The following is an 18,209-nucleotide window of genomic DNA, read 5'->3' on the forward strand; positions in this document are numbered from 1 at the left end:
CTTAATTTCTGTGGCATTATACTATACTTCCCCATTGAGCCTCCCCCACTTATGTGTAGCTTTACATTAGTGCATATTTGTGTTGTAAATAATTTAAATAATTTATATTGAAAGGCAAGCATTTAGTTTCCTTAATTGAGATCAGTAAATTTCTTACTTGATTCTTTATAAAGTATATAGATCCAGCAATATATTACATGTGTACAGACCTGTATAAGAAAATACTCCTTTTCCAAAGCACTGTTGCATGCTGCAGGACACATCTGCTTTTCAGGCTCAAAAGCTCAATCTGAAGAACCCAGGCATGTTCAATTTCAGTGCTAGATTATCTATCACAGAATTGTGAGGGTTGGAAGGGACATCTGGGTATTGTCTACTCCAACCCTCTGCTAAAGAATCTTCTCTACATTGAACCTACAGTAGGCAGCTTTCTTAGGGAAGAAGCCAGGCAGATTTTTAATATCTCTGTAGGAGATTCCACAACCTTTCTGTGAAGCCTGTTCCAGGGTTCTGTCACTCTCACAGTAAAGTAGTTTTTTCCTTGTGTTCATATGGAATGTTCCATGTTGCAGTTTGTGCCCATTGTCCCCTTGTTCTGCCACTGCACAGCATTGGCCATTTTACTCCCACTCATTAGATATTTGCATGCAGTAATGAGATGCCCCCTCAATCTTCTGCTCCCCAGTCTGAATAGTCGCAGGGCTCTCAGCTTTTTCTCATACAGGAGGTGCTCCAGGTCCCCATCATCTTGGTGGCCCTCCCCTGGTCTCTCTCTAGAAGTTCCCTGTCTTTCTTGAACTGGGGAGCCCAGAACTGGACACAGCACTCCAGATGTGGCCACAACAGGGTAGAGGAGTGAGGGACAATAACTTCCCTTGACTTGCTGGCCATGGTTTCTGTAACGCACCCTAGGATGCTGTTGGCCTTCTGGGCCACAAGGACACACTGCTGGCTGATGGCCAACCTGTTGCCAATCAGCACATTCAGGTCCTCTCTACAGAGCTCCTCTCCAGTAGGTCAGCCCCTCACCTTTATTGCTGCAGGAGGTTATTCTTCCCTACGTGTAGCACTCTGCATTCCTCTTTAGGTTTCTCATCAGGTTCCTCTTCTTCCAACTCTCCAGCCTGTCCAGAGCTCATTGAATGGCAGCACAGCCTTCTGGTGTATCAGCCACTCCTTCCAGCTTTGTATCATTAGCAACCTTGCTGAGAGTGGACTGCATCCCTTCATCCAGATCATTGACAAAGATGTTGAACAAGAGCAGGCTCTTCCCTGTGGAGAACATCATTAGCTACAGGCCTCAGACTAGACTTTGTGCTGGTGATCATGATTCTCTAAGATACTCATGAGAGACACAGATTGTCATCTTTTTTTCCAGTGATGTAAGATTTTGATGGACATTATTTTATCAAAACGTTATAAACTGTAACTTCTTACTTTTAAGGCAATGTAGCAATAGGGTTTGGGATAGAGATAAAATGACATGCAGTGATAATGTTAATAATCTTGCATTGTGTGATATTCAAGAGAATACATTGTAATTTGAAAACTAATTGGCAAATGTGCATGTAAAAGTTCTGGCATGCAGGAACACAAGTTATTTGTGTAAGGAGTTCAACGGGGCTAATAATATCTGAAGGTTTTCATGGGCAGCTAGATGCTAGTGTAACCAGAGGCTTATCAAGTCTGTTTGAAGATGGAGGAGCTGAGAAAGAAAAGAAAGGAATAATGTCTTCTGGGAAACAAGAAATCTATTTTCTATGTGTAGAGGAAGAACCATAAAAACTTACTGGCCTTTGAAAGTCAGTGCAGGAGAATACTTTTCTGCATTTATACTGTAATGTAAAGTAAATTCTGCTCTTCCAGTAAAGTAATGTAACTACAGCTTTTATATGAACACATCTTAGTAGTCAAAATGACACAGTTTCCTCAGATTCTCTCACAACCTCCTAGCTCTGTACTTGCTTCCCTTATTCAAGGAATATATATTTTTCCCCACTGCACACTGAAGTACGTAAATACGTTATATAGCTAAATCTGCAAAGTATGGTTTTGATCAGATTTTTATGGTCTAGTGGCAGTGCAGAACAAACAGACTTAGGAGTCCTCTTCTGCTTCTGGGGACTCATCTCAGCCCCCTGAAGTTTACCCATAGAGTGCAAGCCTGAGTTTTTTTCACAGAACCACAGAATGGTTGAAGGAACTTCTGTAGATCATCTAGTCCAAAGCCCCACTGAAGCAGGGACACAGTCCATGGAACGATGATAGATGACACAGTACCAGAAGCACAAAATCCAGAACCACGTCCAGGTGGATTTTTAAGATGTCCAAGGAGGAAACTCCACAGCCACTCTGGGCAACCTTTGCTGGTGCTCCATCACCTGCACAGTATAGAAGTGCCCTCTGATGTTCTGACAGAACCGCTTGTGTTCCAGTTTGTGTCTGGCACTGGATATCACTGACAGGAGCCTGGATCCATTCTCTTTGCATCCTGTCTTTAGTTATTATACACATTGATGAGGTCCCCCCTAAGCCTCCTTTTCTAGAGGCTGAACGGTTCCAGCCCTCTCAGCTTCTTCACACAGGAGAGATGCCCCAGTTCCTTCATCATTCAATTAGATCTCAGTAGGACTGCTCACAACCCTCTTCTACCAGTACTACAATCACTAACACGTGGATTAGCAACGACATATTTCCTTCCTAATTTAACAGCTCCATCTAAGTAAGTACTTTGGGGCTTAAAATAGGAAGTACAGAATGCAGTTACAGGCAGCTGCTTTCCCTGAAAGGGTGTGGTCTGCTTCTTAGAAATTGGCATTTCAGTGTATAGCAGGTATATAAAAAGTATAGTACTTATTTTAAAGACTTAATTATCAGGAAAATCTTGTCATTTATAGATTCCTTTGTAGGCAAGCGGCTGATTGCTGCATCAGAAGATTCTCATACTGCTGGGGAAGCTGAACAGTAAGGGTCATCCATCAGGTTTTATCATCTGCCTCACAGACAACTCTGGATGCAGGTAAGGGAACTGCTTCTTTCTGGGGAAGGCAAAATAGCAGTCTTCTATCCTGGAAAGTCTTGAGAGCTCTTAAGGGAAAGCTTTGCAATGAGTATGCGAGGGTTCATACAGCTGTTTCTGGTGTCAATAAGCAACATTCAGGAATCTGAAAGTCAACAGAGATTTAAAAGGAGATCTCTCCATGTTCCTCTACAGTAGAAAAGAGCTAGAGACTGCATGTTCCCTGAGTACAGGGGTCTCAGCTCTGTATATTTATTATACTTTGGAGAAAGCAATGAGAGATGGCCAGAAGAGCCAGTATTCTGGTACCAAAGAATGTGGGACATAGTCTTTGAACTTCTCAATGTACTCTAGATCTTGACAGCCCCCAAAAGAAGAGAAATAATTTGTTTGAAATTGTTGCTAAAATTTTCAGCTTGTCTGGGGAGTAGCTGGAGCAGTTGCATGCTGAAGAGAAACCTGAAAGCAAATGAGTACAGCAATTCAATCACAAACTAAGGAAGTATGTGGTGGGGAATAAGTCTTTATGAAAAGCAAGAAAAGGAATTAATTCGGGGGTTCATTAAAAAGAATATAAACATAAAGAAGTTAAGGATGAAAGAATTTGCAGGTTGACATGATTCACAGGATAGGCCACTTTCTGATGAGTTTTAGCTGAAAGAATTCCCGTGCTTCCTTAGATATATGCATTTTTACTTCTTCATTCTTTGCTCATGTTGCAGGTTCACACAATAAGAAAACTGGGTTTTTGTCTGTCAGTAAAGGCTTTGTAGACATTCTGTCTGAATTTTTACAAAGTAAATACGTGGAAGGAGGTCTTTCTGAATGTCACTCTATTACAGTGCAACGCTTTAAGTTCCCTAATTCAGTTTTACTTCTCTTTACATGAAATGAAAACAAGAAGCTCCACAACAAGACAAAAGAAGAGTGGGCAATGAAAACGTTTATTTTTAATGAAAACACAATTTCAAAGGACAGTGTGAAGATGAAAGGGTTTTTCATCTTTTTGCTAAATCTGTCATTGGCCTTCAGTGACCAAGCCATTAATGGTGAGTTTCAGATTTATAATTTCTTTTATTTGACTCCTGCCTTTTTCCTCTCTTCTTTGTACCTGACTCACTCTTCCCCATTTTCTACTTTCTTTTGCTCCTATCCTCTCTGCTGTAGGACAACAAGCATTCTGATCAAAAGCAGTCAGTTTGTGGCAGGTGCAGGTGCAGGTGCAGACAAATAGGTGAGAGTATGGAAATCGGTTGCAAAGAAGTCCCACAAAGATGAAATAATCAGCACATCCCCACTAACTGTGATATTCACTATGCCCAGAAAGCTGTCTCTGCCTGGAAGTGATACTTTGGCCAGAAACATGTCTTGCAGGCTCAAAGGTCTCGCTTCACCGTTGTTGTCCCTTGGCTTGACTCTTTGGTATTGTGGAGATGTGGGGAAGGAGCACAACTTCAAATGTATTTTCACCAAGGGTCATTATTTGGTGCCATCAGAAGAGTGTTGTTCTTGATGCCTTTCCCATTCTGATGGCAGAATCGCTGTCCTTCCTGCTAGCTCTCACTATTTCCATTTGTAAGCAGTGCATCTTTATTTTGGCTGGCATCCATTTCAGAAAGCGTTCCGATGGAGAGCTTGAGGTGCCACAATGACTACAGCTCACTCGTGACGTGCACATGGAAGGAACACTCCGAGGCTCATGCCCTCCTTGGTTTGACTCTGTACCAAAGGAATGTTATTAAAAAGTAAGTACCTGAAGTGAACTGTGCAAGAAAAACATCCAAAGAGTGTTTGGCCACAACACTCTTTTGGAATCTCTGGGCCGGCAGTCGGGTTTTCAGAAAGTGACAGCTGTTCTTGGGTTACAGTCAAAGTCGCGCTTGCTTCTGATGCCTGTCCCAAAAAGGGGAAGGGAGGACTTCCAATCATGTGCCAGTGGAGTTAATTTGATCCTAGTTTCAATAATTTTCCCATAAGTTTGTAGCAGAATCCTGGATAGGATATAAGAAGGGGCACGCGGATGGCTGTCCAACGAGGTAGAGAAGATAGATTGAGAAGAAGCGATTCATAAACCTACCAGGCAGAGACGTTTCCCCAGTTATTTTGCCTGTTTAGGGTCATCAATGAGAGTATGGTGTTGATCACTTCTGAAGACCCTGAATAGGCTATGCTTGTGAAAGTGTGGGTATGGGTAAGATCATCTGTGCTATCAATCTTCCTCCCAGAGATACCGGTTGTTTATGAGAGTATCTCTATGCTGCATCTGTTTCCTTATGAAAAGGGAACAGCATCAGCAGACTTGATCAGCTGTGAGGATAAGAAAGGCCAAATAGAGAGGAAGTTAAAGATGGAAAGCTGAGAAGAAAATGTATTAGCATCTTGGGATACAGAAAGGAAAGGGAGAAGAGGGAACGCTTGATTTTATTGTAGGTAAGAGAGTATTGGTACTCCTAAAAGCAGGTGAAATGAGCTGAAGGTCTTTGGAAAAGGACCTTGAGGGCAATTATTCTGGAAAAAAAAAAAAAAAAAAAAAGAGAAGGAAGGAAAAGATGAAAGAAAATTGCTCTGCTGTTGGGAGTCTGCTCTGGAACATTGTTTTATGATGGAGGGTTTTCAGTGGCTGATACAGGAATCATGACCAATCAGTCCCTCCCTTTCTTCAGAAATGCCTAGCTTTCCCACTAGTACCCAACTTTGACAGCTATCAGTACTGCTGAACAATGCCTGCTGACGTAAGGTTGGCTTGGAGACCTCATGCTGTCCTGAAGGACAGTAGCTGAGCTCCGATCGCCACGGCTTTATCTGTACAGGAACAATGGGCATGAATTCATAGGCTCATGCAGAAGTTCAGAGGGTACAAAAAGGAGAACTGCATCTCTTCAGCAACTGAGACCTGTGCAAGCACACAAAGCTTGCCTACTTCTGACTACCATAATATATTGTTTTTAATCTTGATGATGCTTTTTGGCCTGGAGGAAGGCCATCTAAAGTGATGCCTAGCATTCTGGAGGAAGTTAATGAATACATCAGGTCTCTTGACAGAACAGAACTGCTAAGGCTTGAGAAGTACATTTTGGCTGAATTAAAAAAATGCTTAAGTGTCTTCCTGGGACTGCCAAGGGAATTCCTTCAAGAAGCTCAGGAGCGTCAGAAACTTCCTTGCCTTTCACTCAAAGTAAACAATGCATTTCTCTGATGTTCTTTTCCATCAAACTACTTCTCACATAGAATTGTGAGATTATCAAGGCTTAGACTGGAGGCTAACAAAACTAGACTGACATGAGAACAGAATATTATGTTGCATACTTTGAAATGAAAACACATTTGATAAAAGATTAATGGTGATAAAAATGTTAGCAATAGTAATAGGTGCAAAATGGGGATATCAGTGGTAATGAGGATATAACTTCCCACATAAACTAGATAATCATTAGGGATTGGAATTATCTGCTGACATTTAGTTTTGCCTGAACTATATAAGACCACATCAGACCGTTATAGATACTTTTTCTATTCACACAGTGACAGTGAGGAAATGCATTGTCAAAAGGAGCTGGAAGAAGACTTACCTGAGGCTTCAGACCCCTACAGCCATTGGATTTGTTGGAAAACAGTAGAACATTTTGGAATAGGGGTGGATGACTATTACAGCTTCAAACCCAAGCAGAATCTTGAAGCACAACTACAAGTTCATCTTTTCCAAAATGGTAAGGAATAAATTCCAAGGCAAACTTTCAAATGCTTTTGGGAGAACAGGTGGATGTTGGAGGGACACACAGCAAGCAGCTTCCTACTGCAGGAACTGATAAGATATTGTGAAAATGGGGAAGTTGAGGGAGCTTAACTTCATGTTTTGTTCCCCTCTTCATGTTTCTCTCCTCCAATTGCATCTCATGTGTTGTACCTTCATCTTCCAGTTCAGCCTCTTCCCCCTCAGAACCTCTCAGTCAGAGAAAGTTCAGGGGACTTCTTGCTGACCTGGACAGCACCTGATGGAAGCCAAGGGCTGAGCAATGCGTTGGAGTATGAAGTTGCTTACAAGCGGGACTGGGAGTCCTGGGAGGTAAGAGCAGGAAGAGCTGGCCTCACCAGGCCCTGGCTGCAGCCTTGTGGCTGGTTGAGAGCTTATGGTCAGTGCCATGCAAATGAGCAGCCTTTCTGTTCTCAGGCACTATGAAGAGTTGCAGTAAGTGCTGATTTAGGCCATGTGGAAGAGGCTTTGTTACTGTCTGCAAGTGACTTTCCTGATAAAATACCACTAGTCCTGACTTGAATGCAAAAATCAATTCTTCACTGTGAAAAAGCAGTGCAATTGGGTTTTGAGTTGGAATTTATTTAACCCTGCATCCCTCCATCATGAATTCAAAGCACGTTTGAAGAGCAGCCTGTGGGCTCATGGGGGAGAAAGGCAAAACACCTTGGAAGTGTTTCACGTGTACGAGACAGCTTGAGATGCATCTGTGCTCCTTCCCTGTCTTCCCTCCACCCCTCACCACTGATTCCTGTTCTCCCTCCTTTCCCCTGCTGACAGAAGGCTGCTTCCCGCCTGCTCTCCAACACCACTCATTGCCATCTCAGCCACCTCATCCCAGGGAGCAGATACATCGCCCGTGTGCGAGCCAGACCGGAGCAGGGCACAGGTTTCTCCGGGCAATACAGCGAGTGGAGCACAGATGTGTCCTGGGAGACCCCCGAAGGTAAAGGGGATGGAGTAGGGCTGTGCAAGGGTAGGAGGTCACCCTGAGAAGCCAGGGCAAGGCAGTGATCCTTGTGGGTCCCTTCCAAAGCCAAAAGTGGCAAGGGAAGCCCCACCTATGATGGCTTTCTCTCAGGGAGCCTCAACACTTGTTTCACTGGGATACTCCAAGCAGTAATGAAATGGCTGGGGGCTGTGCCCCCTGCAGGAGGTCTGCAGCCCTCCATGGGTCCGGATTGTGACTTGGGATGTAGCTCATGAAGAAGTCTGCTTGCTGTCTTCCACTGTAGTGCTGGTCTTGCTTCCACTTGGAAGGATCGCTATGTCCTAGAAGGGCATGGAGAAGTTTGAAATGCGAGCAGAGCAAGAGCCTATCTTGCCCCTTTCAGTGTGCTTTGTGTTCCACCCCATTGTATGGTACCTGCTCATGCAAGACAAAGGCTTTCACTGGACTTTTCCTGCCTCTTAGCATGCTGTGATCTTCTCTGTAGGTGGCATTCATCCCAGGAACCTTCGTTGCCTCTTCAATGGTGTGTATCTGAAGTGCAGCTGGGAAGTGAAGGAAGCGATTGCCAGCTCTGTCATCTTTGGCTTGTTCTTCAGGGCCACTCCAACATCAGCGTATGTGATCTGCCAGTGGCAGCATACTTACCTCTGCCTTCCTTCTGGGCTGCTGCTCTGTGCCATTCCTGCTGATCTCAGCACCACCTTCTTTTCTCCCCCCAGGGAAGAGGAGTGCTCTCCCGTGTATGAGAAGGCTTTGCCCCATGTCCCATATGTGGTGCAGAGCTGTGGGATCCCTGTTAGCAACATCAGCAGTCAGAGCCAGTACCAAGTGTCTGTGCGGACCAAGATGGAGGAGAAACTGATAGAAGCCTACAAGAACAGTGAGTTGCTTTGGAGAGTCTTGCCTCTCCTGGGAGTTTTTTTGGAACAGTGCCTGTGTGGGCAAGACGTGATGAGGGCAGTGGGAGTGAGGAAAGGTGTTTGGGAGGAAGAAGAGATGTGACTTGGTAAGGGAAGCACGTGGTTGATGTTGTGGGTCAGACCCAGTGGAGCTCCTGGGGTTTGTGACATGATCCCTGGAGCATAGCATGAGATAGGGCTGATGTGCTGCGTGAGGTGTGCCAGGTGGAGCGCCTGTACATGTGAGAATCTGGAAGTATTGGTGATGTTTTCACAGTCTGGAGCTAGGGAGAGGTTCTTTCAAAGGTAGAAGCTGGGTGTGCTTGTTGATATGTACTCTGGGATATTCTCTGTTTTCTAGTTAAGGTGCTGCCACCTGCAAATGTGTCTGTGGAACTGATGAGAAATCAGGAGTATGAACTGAGGTGGAAAAAACACACTTTACGGTATGGTTTCATAAAACAGCAGTACGAAGTCCAGTTCTGGAAGCACAACCAGTATGAAAAAGTGAGTGATAGCAAGTGAAGAGTCCTGGGTTTCTCTTTGCTTTGCGACTGGGGATGTCAGTTCCTCTCACCTCTTTCATTTGTGCTTCTTTCCTCTCCCCAGACCATGAAGACCATCAAAATTACCAATGATGAACCTCCCTTCATCTTCACTGATCAGATGTTGTCAGCGTCTACCAAATACAGGGGAAGAATGCGTGCAATGGTGAATAACCAGGATTATCAGGGATACTGGAGTGAATGGAGTGAGGAGTTCACCTGGGAAACTGAGAATGGTACTTTTCACCCGGGCGGTTTCTGTCAGGTTTTTGAACGGTTCGTGGACGAATTGCCTGTAGAGAAACACCTGCATTCTTGTGATGAACGTTGCAGGCAGATCCAGCCATGTAACTGTGGTGGGGCTGCTTAAAGTGGTCACTGTTCTGCTTGCACCCTTTCAGTGCAGCAGGAACGCTAACAAAGGCAGTGAGCAGGATGCAGCTCGTAAGCACCTTTCCTGCTTCCCTTCCTCAGGCTAATACAGCTAGCTGTAAAGCTTTCCACATGGAGAATCAAGAAAAGATCCTAGCCAAAGACCACTGCTGTTTCCTGATCCCAGTAATTGATTCTGCTTTAAGGAACTGAAAAGCTTGAGAATGCAGGAAGACAGGCTAAAAATCAGCCTTTCCATTTTACAGAGAGGCCGTGGAGTTGAATAAAAGACACATTGGAGTGTACTGGAGATGCACACCATATCATGTTCTTGCAGTTTCTGGAGTTAGAAGCAGAATGCCCACGATTACTATGGTCACATGCCCAAAGATATGTGACATTTTAGAATTTGTCCCTGGGCAGCTTGAAGTAGCAAGATGTTCACCTCGATGTTCATCTACATCCATTAGTGGAAGGAGCTCAGGAGAATCTCTGAGATTCCCATCTCTCCAGGACTGTACAAAGTCAGGCAACCTAAGACCTCTGTAGACCTCTAACGTTCACCGTGAATTCTGCTACCTCACCAGGCTTTTGTTGGGATAAATTATTTTCCCTATGGAGTCAGTCAAGACTAGAATAAGAATCAGTGAGGGAAAAGATGACTTCCTTTGGTCATCAATAAGGTAGTCAGGACACATTTGTTCTCTTCTACTTCCCAGATATGCTTTCATGAAGAATCACCTGAATGCAAAACTTCTTATGGGAAGGGGTCCTCAGACGTTGACTCCCCATTTCTTCTTTCTCTCTTTCAGTTCTTTCACCAGTGGTTCTCCCATTGATGCTGCCAGTTCTCATCATCACTTTGCTCGCTGTTGCTTACTGCAGCTTTAAGTACTTACTCAGGTAGGTTTGTGCCCTGAGAAGGCAATTTAGCTGTGTGTTGGCCACGGGGAGTGGATAAAGGGTGAGGCACTGCTTGTCTGCTATGAGAGTGGTCTATGCAAAGAGAAGCCTTGGTGTGCAGCGTCAGCCTTGTACATGGCTGGACACTGGTGCGAGTTTGCTGCTGGCCTCCCAGGTAACGGCGGGGCCACGCAGAGCAGCATGGTGCATGAGGTGCAGTCTCTTCTTCTTGCCACACTGAGACACGAACCTTGAAAACTCTGTGTTGCTGCAGGCAGAAGAAGCTGTGGGAGGAAAAGATTCCAAACCCCAGCAAGAGTCTGCTGATCCAGAGCTACTTGAAGGTAAGAGGCATCTGTGCCTTTGAAGGTTCATTATTTTTTTCTTCTTCGTGAATCCCAATAATTCCAAGAGCTCCTCTTTGTCACCTAATCTGCAAGGAACGTACGCTTCAATTAGTCTGTTCCTTGTTGCTCAGTCCATATGTAACAGAAGCCAGATTGTGCATTTATACCTGCAGACTGATTAGTGTTGTGCTTGTCAGCATGACAGTGATGGAAAATTAAACTAGGAAAATTTCAGTATTATATCTCCTGTGTCTGAAGATAAACTGTTTCTGTTTCTACTAAAGACTTATGTTGTTTTTTACATGATCTTTCAGTAAAATCTGATTTTTCCTTCCCTCCACATTCAAAGAAACAGCTTAGCAGACTTGTTTTTAATCCTTTATATGTTTCTCTATTTGTAAGTGCTATCATTTCATGGGTTTGAATTTGCATGAAGCCATAGCTCTGTTTATTGTAGTGAGATCCTGCAGCGTTTATACAATCTTTCAGAGAACAGCTCCAACCACCCGAGCTATATAGTGTTATGGAAGGTCAGTAGAAAGGCAATTTGGCTTTGAATCAAGATTCTTCTGGAGAATTGAAAGCACCTACCAGTCATCTTATTGAAGTTCTATCCAACTTTACTAGAGTGCATTGCCAGATGCTTTCACCTCTGCTAGCTATTTTCCTTCTCCATGATTCTGCTGCTGATAAGACACTTATCTTTCCCCATGTCTGCTTTCTATTATTTTTCCAGAAAGTTCCTCTAGGAAACAGGCATGCAAGCAGCCAGCTGGATTTCAACAAATGCAGCCTTGTGGAGAATATGGATCAGCCTAGCTTCCTTCAAGTTGTGGACAGGTAAATGAAGAGAACATTGTAGTCACACTGTGAATGACATGCTCATAGAGCTCCCTAACTCATGGGAAGCCATAGCCAAACGTTCTGCCACCAAAAAGCCCATGGCAGTAACTTTTGAGCTTCGGATACAATTCTGTGTGCTCTGATGTAACTTGCTCACCTGTACAGATCATTCTGACCATATGCATAGCTACCTCTGTGTTCTACTAAGCTTGTGTTTCTGCTTTGTGTTTACCACAAATACATATCTCATGAGCAATTTTAACTGTCCCTCCTTCAGGCAGACGAAGATTTTGGCGGAGTCCTCTGAAGTGCAGACTGAAAGGACAGAGGTTTCTTCTCCTGCATTGGACCTACAGAACCCATACCATGCTTTACATGTGCCAGAGCATGCCCCAGTTGTCTGCCCAAGTCCAATTTCTGGCTATTCATATTCTGTTTCAAGGACAAACTGTGCTGACACAAGTATAACTTCCCAGACAGCAACCACTTGCTTTGCTTTCAATGGCCCATACTTGTACAGCCCAGCGAGGTCTTCTCAGCCTGAGATGCATCAGACCCTGGAGGTGAGCTTGAATCCAATGGGAAAACAGGAGAAAGCAGTGTCCCTGCAGTACGTGACCCTTCCAGACAAAGCCAGCCCCCAGGCTGCACAGAGGCAGGAGCAGCCGGGAGCAGGTCCTCTGCAGCCCTTCCTGCTCCCAGAGCAGAAGGAAGCGACGCAGTACGTCAACAAGAAGGAAGTTTCACCACTTCCCTCCACATGTGGGAAAAGCACAGACATGAGAACAGAAGAGCAGAAATGTCCAGAGGCTCCTGGCTGTCCGGCATTCCTTCAGCAGTGCCCCTTGGAGTACATCACCACAGACAGCCTGTCACTGCCATCAGCCAGTGGCACCACACACCTGATACTTGCCCTTGCTGGGGGGAAACCCTGTGATACACAGGAGCCCCAGCCCTCCAGTGACTGCTCTTGCCATGAGGTTTCTCCTGAGCAATTTGATGTCATGCTCCCCCCTTCAGGCCAAATATCAGCCTCTCCTGAAATGCACCTGGATGCATTTGGAGACTACCTTGATGTCCGTTCAGGTCACCATGGACCTTCAGAACTCTCAAAGATTTCTTTGCCCTTTCAGCAGAAGGGAAGCACTCTCCCTAAAGAGCAGCCATTGTCTGAGGGTAATCTTGTGGTGTTAAATCCTGACAGCACTGAGCCAGTTTTCCTTTGCCAGGTTGGTGACTATTGCTTCCACAGCCTGAAATCTGGTGAGAAGATGCATATGAGTCAGGAATATCCCCAAATCAAGAAACCTTCTGGAGGCAGGACAGTACCTGGGAAACCTGTACCAGATGATGAATTCATCACTGGCAAGGAAGGGGATGTATCAAAAATGCAGGCCATTCAGCTTTTCAAAAGCCTCAAGTCAGATGATTATTTCTCCTGGCAGCAATCTCTGAGGATCACAGAAATCTGCTAAAGGAGAAAATATCAATGAATAGCAAGGCTAAGAGTAACTGAAAGAGGTGGCAGCTATCTGATATAAACCAACTCAGCAAATAAACAGAAATTCCTTTTTCTGTCTTCCAGTGCAACATGTTTAAAGCCATGCCAATCAATAGCTTGATCTCATCCTCAATTTCCTTTGCAATTTTGTCATGAAAGACCATCCAAATATCATCACTATGAGATAGTTCTTGTTTTCTTAGATTCTTGGATTATCTACAAAATACACTTCAGCCTTCTTATGGTCCTGCACTGGTTGCATTCATTTTACCATAGCTCCAGACTGCCTGGAGCAAAACCTGTTGGAAGAAATGCTGACTTGAGTTTGTGAAATGATATCAGGTTGCAAGCCATTTAAAGACCTTTGTTATATAAGATTGTTTCAAGTAATTTTATAATCTTCTGTGTGTGTGAAATAGATCAAAGACTCATCAAGGACCTTTAATTATTTCTACGTTTTCACTACTAGCATAGGTTAGGTATCATCTCAGATGAAAAATCACCAGACAGTTATAGAAGCATAAATAGAAAATGAGAAAAAATGGCCAAAGTCCAGGAAAACTTTCTTAATTTAAGATGCATTGTATCACGGTGTATTCTTAGGATAAGAAGAAAACATTACTGAGATACATGCAATAGGCTCTGGGGGACCATAGGGAAGATACATCACTAGAAGAAAACCCAAGGACTCATTCAGTGCAGAGAGGAAGGGAAAGGGACAATAACAGAGAATGACGAGAGAAAAGCTGTGAAGGTGCAGAAGCCTGTGTCTGGTGGGGCTTTTCTATTTCTCATTGTGTGATTTTCTTTTAAGTTCATCAGCTGTTTAAGCATGATATAATTCATCTTAACCATGTGACGTGTTCTTTCTTTTCTTGTACTTCCTAAGCTGTATTGGAAAAGGAACCACTTTTTTATTTATTCTGCTTCTGTAAAGAAAGTGTTGCAAGATAGGAGCACAGAACTGCCACTCTGTGATTAGTAAAAGGCTTTGGTTTTAGATCTGAAGATAGACTTGCCATTCCAAATATATATATAATTTAATCTAATAAAATAATATTATTTCTCCTTACAAATCTCTTGTTGCATGCCTTAGGAATGTTGTACTTACAACATTACTATTAGCTCTTTTGAATGGACCTTAAAAGATTCCGTAAGTTCAGAACTGTCACCTGTAAGTTGACCTTGCTGTATTATTTGACAGACCTGATGAGAAGGAGTTCTGTTTTTGTGCCTGCTGATTCCTCCTGCTGATTTAATGGGACAATGCTGATTCAGAAATTGCAGAGGAATGCATTATTTTTTCACAATTTAATTGCTTACTAATTTAAATCTGAAAGGAGGCCAAATTCAATTTGACATTCTTGATGGGAATAGGCATACAGTTGCAGCCTCTAACAGAGAATATGGAATGAGGAACACCTTAAATGATTTTCAAGTTTTTTTAGTCTCTTTGGCCTTTTATGTGTAAGAAGGCTAATTTCTTCTAGGCTGTGTGGTTGTGCTCTAGCTAGGCTGGTACAAAAAAGGAGATGTTCAAATTCATATGCAACTCAGGTATCTGGATTCTGATCTCTGATATGCATCACCTTGGAATCAAAGCGTCCACAGGCTTTGTTTTTGTCTTACATTCCTTCCTGAAGTAAGCATCTCAATTAATAGCGTAGATCACCTTTTGCAACTCTCTGATTCAACTTCAAAGATTTCTAACTGTGTTTTGACAGTAAGAAATTTTCTCTTTCTTTCTCTTAGCTAATAACTTCATTATTGCTTCATAAGAATAAACCTCAACCAGAAATGTATTACCTGACTTTGCATGAGATTAAGTTGCAAAGTACATTGTGACCTCAATAGTTCCAATGCCAATCCATGTGGAACGAGTCAGTTGTTGTGTTTTTGCAAGTCTGGGGGTTGTCTTTTACATGAAGAAGGAAACTGAGGGTGAATGGTTTAATAGAAAAGGAAACAGGAATGGAAAGCCCACCGAGATCTCAAAGAACAGCAGCTGGATAATTTCTGAGAAAACTCTATCTCTACAGCGTAATGCAAAACAAGCCCAACCCACCCTGACAATTGCTGTAGACTTTCTTGTTCACACAATGTCAAATGCATTTGTACACAGTCTTTTTCCTATACATGTCCAATGATTAATCTCTGATTCCTCTCACTCCTTATGATCTGTTTCAGCACCTAAAGACATTGTTTTCTATGTGGAGGAAAGTCCGTGATATAGGAACACAGATGAACACAACGGGGCCAAACAGTCATTTCATCCTGTCTGATATTCTGCCTCTGACCATAGCTTACAGTGGATACTTAAAGCAAGAGTGTAGTAAGCACAGAAAAGTGCACAGTAAATAATTACATCCTTACCTGATATCTTTTCCAGAACCTGACCCAAAGCCTTCCTGGCTGTTAGCACAGGCCACAATGCTCTCTGCTCTTCTGGGCACACCAGGGTGCAGCACTGTGTCACAACAAACGCGGTGACCACGATCCACAACAGCAGGGCTGAGGTGTCTTGTGAGGACTCCTCAGATAAGATAACATTGCTAGTAGCCTAAATGAAGTGCCTCTACATCAATGCATGCAGCCTGAGTAATAAGCAGGAAGAGTTGTAATCCACAATGCAATTAGAAGAGTATGTGATCACAGAGTAATTGTGATCACAGTCATGCGGGTTGATATACATGACTGGAGTATGATGATTGAGGGCTAGAAGGTTTTCAGAAGAGATAGGTAGGGAAAGAGGAGTGGGGGAGTTGCTCTCTATGTTAAGAGTTGGACAGAGTGTGAAGAGCTACATCTGAGAAATAGCCATGCTCAGGTTGAGAACTCGTGGGTGAAAATCAGGGACTGGACCAAGAAAGGACATTTGATGGTCAGGGTCTATTACAGGCTGCCTGATCAAGGGAGAGCCTATGGATGAGTCATTCTTGCTTATGCTATGGGAAGCGTTGCACTCACAGGAGGAACTGGCAGGGAATTTAGCTACCTGTATGTCTATGGAAAAACAACATGGCAGGCTGCAAGCAATCCTGAAGACCCCTGGTGCTTGTTGAGGAGAACTTCCTGCTCCTGGTATTAGACAAACTGACTAGAGAATAAGCACTTCTGGACCTGATTCTCGCCAATTCAGAGTAGCTCATTAAAGAGGCTAAGATGGGAGGCACACTGGTCTGCAGGGACTGTGATTTGGTAGAGGAGGATGGGCCTGGCAAAGAGCAAAGTCAGAACCCCAAACTTCAGGAAAGCAAACTTCAGGGTGTTTAAGGAATCAGTGGGTGAGTTCCTGTGGAAAGATGTCCTTAGAGACAAAGGAGTGGAGCAGAGTTGGCAACTCTCTCTGGTTGTCTTTCTGTGAGCACAAGAGCTCTCTGTTCTCCCTTATATGAAAACAAGCAGAGGAAGCAGGAAACCAGTATAGCTTAGCAAGGACCTGTTGATCAAATGGGGGTAAAAAGGACGTGGACAGGTAGTAAAAGCAAGGATGTATCAACCAGAAAGAATCATAGAATCATAGAACTGTAGAATCACAGAATCATAGAATGGCCTGGGTTGGAAAGGACCTTAAAGGTCATCTAATTTCAGCACCCTTGCCTCAGGCAGGGTTGCCACCCACTAGACAAGGCTGCCCAGAGCCACATCCAACCTGGCCTTGAATGCTTCCAGGAACAGAGTATCCACAGCCTCCTTGGGCATCCTGAATATTGTAGCCAAAGGGTTGTGGTCAGTGGCTCTATGTCCAGGTGGAGCCTGGTGATGAGTGGTGTTCCACAAGGGGGTCTGTCTCTAGGAATTTTTACAAGGATAGATAGTGATAGGTCCAGGGCAGCAATTTTAAACTGAATGAGAAGAGATTTAGATTAGATGTTGAGGGGAAGTTTTTCACTGAGAGGGTGGTGAAGTACTAGAACAGGATACCTAGAGAGGTTTTGGATGCCCCATCCTTGAAGGCATTCAAGGCCAGGCTGGATAGAGCCTTGGGCAACCCTATCTAGTACTTGATCTAGCAGTCAGCAACTCTGTCCATGGCAGGGAGTTTGGAACTAGATAATCTTTGAGGTCCCTTCCAATTCAAGCCATTCTGTGATTCTATTATTCCCTTATTCACAGAATATATATATATATGTATGTATACATTCTCTTGTATATTGAAGGAGTTCTTGTGAGTGACTATATCTGCTAAGTGTGGTTTTGGTCAGATTTTAGAGGTCTAGTGGCTGTGAAAAACAAACAGACTGAAGAATTATATTCTGTATCTGGGGACCCATCTCAGCCCCTTGTACTTTACTCCTAAATGCACAAATCTGAGTATGTCTTTCATAGAACCACAGAATGGTTGAGATTAGAAGGAACAAAGCCTCAGTTTTCACTTTAATCTACGTATTATAAAAATCATCATCAATTATTAATTGTTGAAATCAGTAAAACGTAAATGGTTTTAAAATATTGCTCAAATTAAAGGATTGCAGTGATAAAGGTCGTCTCTCTAGTTTCAAATTACATATAAACATACAAGCACAAAGTGAAAAATGATCCCACTCTTGGAGCTTTTTAAGACTACAATAAAGCAAGTAACAATACTTGAGTAGAAATAATTCCTTCCTATACTTTCATACATTTACTGCAGTCGATCCTTTTTCTGCCTCTTTTTTCTTCATAAATAAACTAATCCCAAGAAAAGATAATTCTTAACATACAGATTAGCAGTGACATACTTCCTTCCCCATATTTCCCACTTAAACAGTCCGCATGAAGTAAGTGCTTGGGAGCTTAAAACAGGAGGAACATGACTGTGCAACTGCACAAGCATCTATTTTCGTTGGAAGGGTGTGGTCTGCTTCTTCAAAACCGACATTTGAATGTATGGAAGGTACAAAAATATTGTATAGATTCCTTTGTAGGGAAGCAGCTGGTTGCTGCATCAGAAGATTCTCATACTGCTGGGGAAGCTGAACAGTAAGGGTCATCCATCAGGTTTTATCATCTGCCTCACAGACAACTCTGGATGCAGGTAAGGGAACTGCTTCTTTCTGGGGAAGGCAAAATAGCAGTCTTCTATCCTGGAAAGTCT

General features: G+C 43.4%; 2 protein-coding genes across 3 annotated transcripts in view; both read left to right on the forward strand.

Annotated features, from left to right (window-relative positions):
- The first annotated feature begins 904 nt into the window (after positions 1-904).
- The window catches only part of LOC128073635 (cytokine receptor common subunit beta-like), a 28,150-nt gene continuing 10,845 nt past the window's right edge, over positions 905-18,209 (forward strand). For both annotated transcript variants that reach the window (XM_052668723.1, XM_052668724.1), the window contains exons 1-2: positions 905-2,833; positions 18,040-18,149. The gene's annotated coding sequence lies outside the window, so the exon portion shown is untranslated. The remainder of the gene's footprint in view (positions 2,834-18,039; positions 18,150-18,209) is intronic.
- On the forward strand, positions 2,814-14,934 carry LOC128073632 (cytokine receptor common subunit beta-like). The gene is made up of 14 exons (XM_052668720.1): positions 2,814-3,019; positions 3,921-4,068; positions 4,635-4,764; positions 6,542-6,726; positions 6,937-7,082; positions 7,551-7,716; positions 8,207-8,336; positions 8,442-8,602; positions 8,983-9,128; positions 9,231-9,402; positions 10,351-10,441; positions 10,716-10,785; positions 11,525-11,628; positions 11,909-14,934. Exons 1-14 carry the CDS (start codon positions 3,014-3,016, stop codon positions 13,104-13,106), a joined length of 2,853 nt encoding a protein of 950 aa, XP_052524680.1. The 5' UTR covers positions 2,814-3,013; the 3' UTR covers positions 13,107-14,934.

Source organism: Tympanuchus pallidicinctus, unplaced genomic scaffold, assembly GCF_026119805.1.
Source record: "Tympanuchus pallidicinctus isolate F22 unplaced genomic scaffold, pur_lepc_1.0 scaffold8, whole genome shotgun sequence".
NCBI classification, from domain to species: Eukaryota; Metazoa; Chordata; class Aves; order Galliformes; family Phasianidae; genus Tympanuchus; species Tympanuchus pallidicinctus.

Excerpts from the sequence above, each read along its gene's own strand:
- LOC128073632 (XM_052668720.1), top strand. Across the intron at positions 4,069-4,634 it reads CAGTGACCAAGCCATTAATG|AAAGCGTTCCGATGGAGAGC; the intron begins GTGAGTTTCAGA and ends CATCCATTTCAG. Across the intron at positions 9,129-9,230 it reads AGCACAACCAGTATGAAAAA|ACCATGAAGACCATCAAAAT; the intron begins GTGAGTGATAGC and ends TCCTCTCCCCAG.